Source organism: Austrofundulus limnaeus, unplaced genomic scaffold (genome assembly GCF_001266775.1).
Source record: "Austrofundulus limnaeus strain Quisiro unplaced genomic scaffold, Austrofundulus_limnaeus-1.0 Scaffold54, whole genome shotgun sequence".
NCBI lineage: Eukaryota > Metazoa > Chordata > Actinopteri > Cyprinodontiformes > Rivulidae > Austrofundulus > Austrofundulus limnaeus.
This window is the reverse complement of record NW_013952456.1, coordinates 2,391,515-2,394,540: the sequence shown is the minus strand read 5'-3', so window position 1 is coordinate 2,394,540 and position 3,026 is coordinate 2,391,515. Positions and strand designations below refer to the sequence as shown.

The 3,026-nt window shown below is 38.0% G+C and overlaps 1 protein-coding gene across 1 annotated transcript in view; it reads left to right on the top strand.

Moving 5' to 3' along the window:
* LOC106517949 (uncharacterized) overlaps positions 1–3,026 on the top strand; it is a gene marked incomplete at its 5' end in the record, with an annotated part of 14,978 nt that overhangs the window by 4,961 nt on the left and 6,991 nt on the right. Inside the window, 4 exon segments of the mRNA XM_014009005.1 lie at positions 1,371–1,555; positions 1,665–1,819; positions 1,957–2,060; positions 2,142–2,202. Of these exon segments, the coding sequence (XP_013864459.1) occupies positions 1,371–1,555; positions 1,665–1,819; positions 1,957–2,060; positions 2,142–2,202 (505 nt within the window).

Genomic DNA, 3,026 nt, shown 5'->3' with positions numbered 1-3,026 from the left:
CTCGTAAAGTTCTTCTTTTTAGTTTTGGCTGTCATTTTCATGAATGGACACTTCCTTGTCTGTGTGGCAGGAAACATTATGCTAATCTCCTCTCGCGCGCACGAGCAGCTGGATACGAACAGGTGGAATTAACGCAGCTCATTTACACACTTTTCCTGAAGATAGAAGAGTTTGTTGAATCTGACGTGACATGTTCGTACGAACCCTTCGTACGAACAAAAATAAGAGAAATTTAGGATAAGAATACGAACATGTTCTTGCATGAGGCCCAATCTTTTCCAAATTATGTTTTGTGTAACATTTAATTACACTCAAAAACAGACATAACAGATATAATTTAATTAGAAAGTTATGTCAACTGGTTCCATTCAACTGAACTGAGAAAAGGACACATTTGCTTTACATTAACTTTACATTTACTTGACATCAATGTAAAGTATTTGTGTTACCTTTACTCAGTTTAGTTGAGTGGAACCAGTTCACATAACTTTCTAATTAAATTCATTATATTTGTTTTTTGAGTGTAACCTAATGGATAAAGAAAAATATGTAATTTAGAAATACCTAATTTCTCATGTCTTACTTTGTAGCAACTTTTTCATCTATTATATCTTAGATATATTTGATCACAAGCCAGCAAATCAGGTTAAAAAAACAACTAAAAATTCATTGTTTGACTTTAAATTAAGAAAAGAATGTATAAATAAATATTAAAGTCCATTCTCTGTTATACCACATTAAAATAAAAAATAAAAAAAACTTAAAAATTCTTGTTTCTATCAGGGATCTACAGGAACGAAATACATTTACTACATTACAGTACTTACGTAATACTTTTGAGGATTTGTAATTTATACCAGGTATTTTTTCAGTCGTAACTTTTACTTTTATTTTGTTACACTCAAAACATAAAAAACATACTTTTACATGCTTTTTACATGCTAAAATGTTAAATATGAGCAGAAGTCATTTTTTATGCACTCTAAAAAAATGAAGTGTTGAATTTACTTAACCAAGTTAAGTCAACAAGTTCCAACATCCTTAGCATTTAAGTTTTAACTCTGCTAATAAAAAGCACTAACGTGAGCAGTTTTGAGACTTTTACTTAAGTACTTTTTTATGAGGGAAATGAATTTTATACCAAAGTCATTTTCTGTTAAGGTAATTTTACTTTTACTAAGTCACCCTCAACACATTTTAATCTGTGACAAATCACTTAAAAGATAAAACTAATAAAAGTATAACTCCTCCCCTCTCAACATAAATCACCCACAGCCTGAAAGGGATGCTCAGTCTTAACTGGAATGTGTTTTAATGCAAAAGAAGCTGCAGTAAAATGAGTAAAATGTTGGTTTTTTGTGTTCCTGCAGCAACAATCCTCCCCAGTCTACACTGGGAAGCCATTTCCCAGCATCCTTCACACCAAAAGGACTCACATCAGGGGTCACTACACTCCTCGACCTCTTCTCAACCCCGTCCGTGGCGGGGTGGGGCTCTACACGTCCCTGTCATCTCGCCACGACGAGAAAGAGGACGAACAGCGCTGCGTGTTACCGTAAGAAAACTCCACGAGCTCCGCCCCTCCTTTTCCCCCACGCCACAGCATCACTCCTGKTTGTTTATTTTTCTTTTTGATATTTCACTTTTTCAATCTCTCTCCTCAGATATATCAATGTGGGTCCAGACTTCCAGRCGGAGCTTCCTCATTTTTTTGGCGAGTGGTCCAACGCCTGGCTTCGTGAAGAAGCGTCGCCTCGGGAGGAGCTGCTCTGGAAACCGTGGGATGAGCTGCAGACGGGCGCTCTCGCACAGGACAAGGGTAAGAGGAGGAATATAACACGGCAAACTTTAAAATTATGGTGAGAAATATACCCACACGGTCAAGCTTTGGTGATAACTAGAGCAAACTCATGAGACAAAAGTTTGAAGTGTGTTTGGTTTGTGTTTATTTTGCAGTGGACAAGCTGTTGTCTGTGTGTAGTTCCAGCTGTCTGCCAGGAGGGGGCAGCAACACAGAGCTGGCYCTGCACTGCCTGCATCACTGTCAGGGCAACACTGTGGTGAGGTCACACTTTGGCTTTATTTATTGTTTGTTTTTTTAATTATTATTATTTAGTAACATGTTTGTCTCTCATMTTTAGGCCACATTAGAAATGCTGTTGTTCTCTCAGCCCTCGCCAACAGGAGACTACCACTACTCAGGTAAGCTCCGACCTCATTGGCCAGAGTTGGGTTTTTCACCAGAAATGTGCAGGAAAAAAGAGTCCGTGCATGAAAAGTGAAAACACGTTTCCTCTGAATAATAGAAGTCATTGTGAAAAAGCTGCGTTTCTCAATCCTCTCACTCGTGAGAGCTGAGCACAAAGCAGACATTGTTCTGAGCTGTGGCGTTCTGTCAGGTGAGAGCTCTCCTGCTGAACGTGGTTCAGATTTCTCAGATTCTTGGCTCTGAAGCCCCTCAGGCACCGGCCCCCCGTTGGTCCGGGCCAGCCTGCAGAGGACGGCCTGACAACATGAATGTTTCCTCCAAGCTTTTTACAAACTTCACAGCAGGGGCCTCAGACTTATTGCTTTGTCACAAAAAAAAATGACTTTCAGATCTTTATTTAACATTCGGATGTCACTTTTTTTGTTTTTTATTCAGATATTTTCCTCAAAAACACATTTTCCTCTACAAACAAGTTTTATTTTTTCTTGTTAATTTTAGTTTTTAGCTGCTCTTCTGCTACTTTAGCTTTTAGACAGTTTTTTTTTATATTTTCATCTTAACGCTTGCCTTTTGCTGCTTTCAGCTGGCTATTTACTACTTTAAGCTAGCATTTAGCTACTAGCTTTTATTTTGCTACTTATAGCTTCTAGCTAGCAATGTGCTACATCTACCTTTATGGTCTGCTCCTTTTAGAGTTTAGTTTATTTTTTAGATTTTAAGTAGTGTTTTCCTGCTTTGAGCAGGGGTGTAAGAAAATATCGATACACTGAAATATCGCGATATTTCATTTCCCGATACTGTATCGATATTCTAAAGC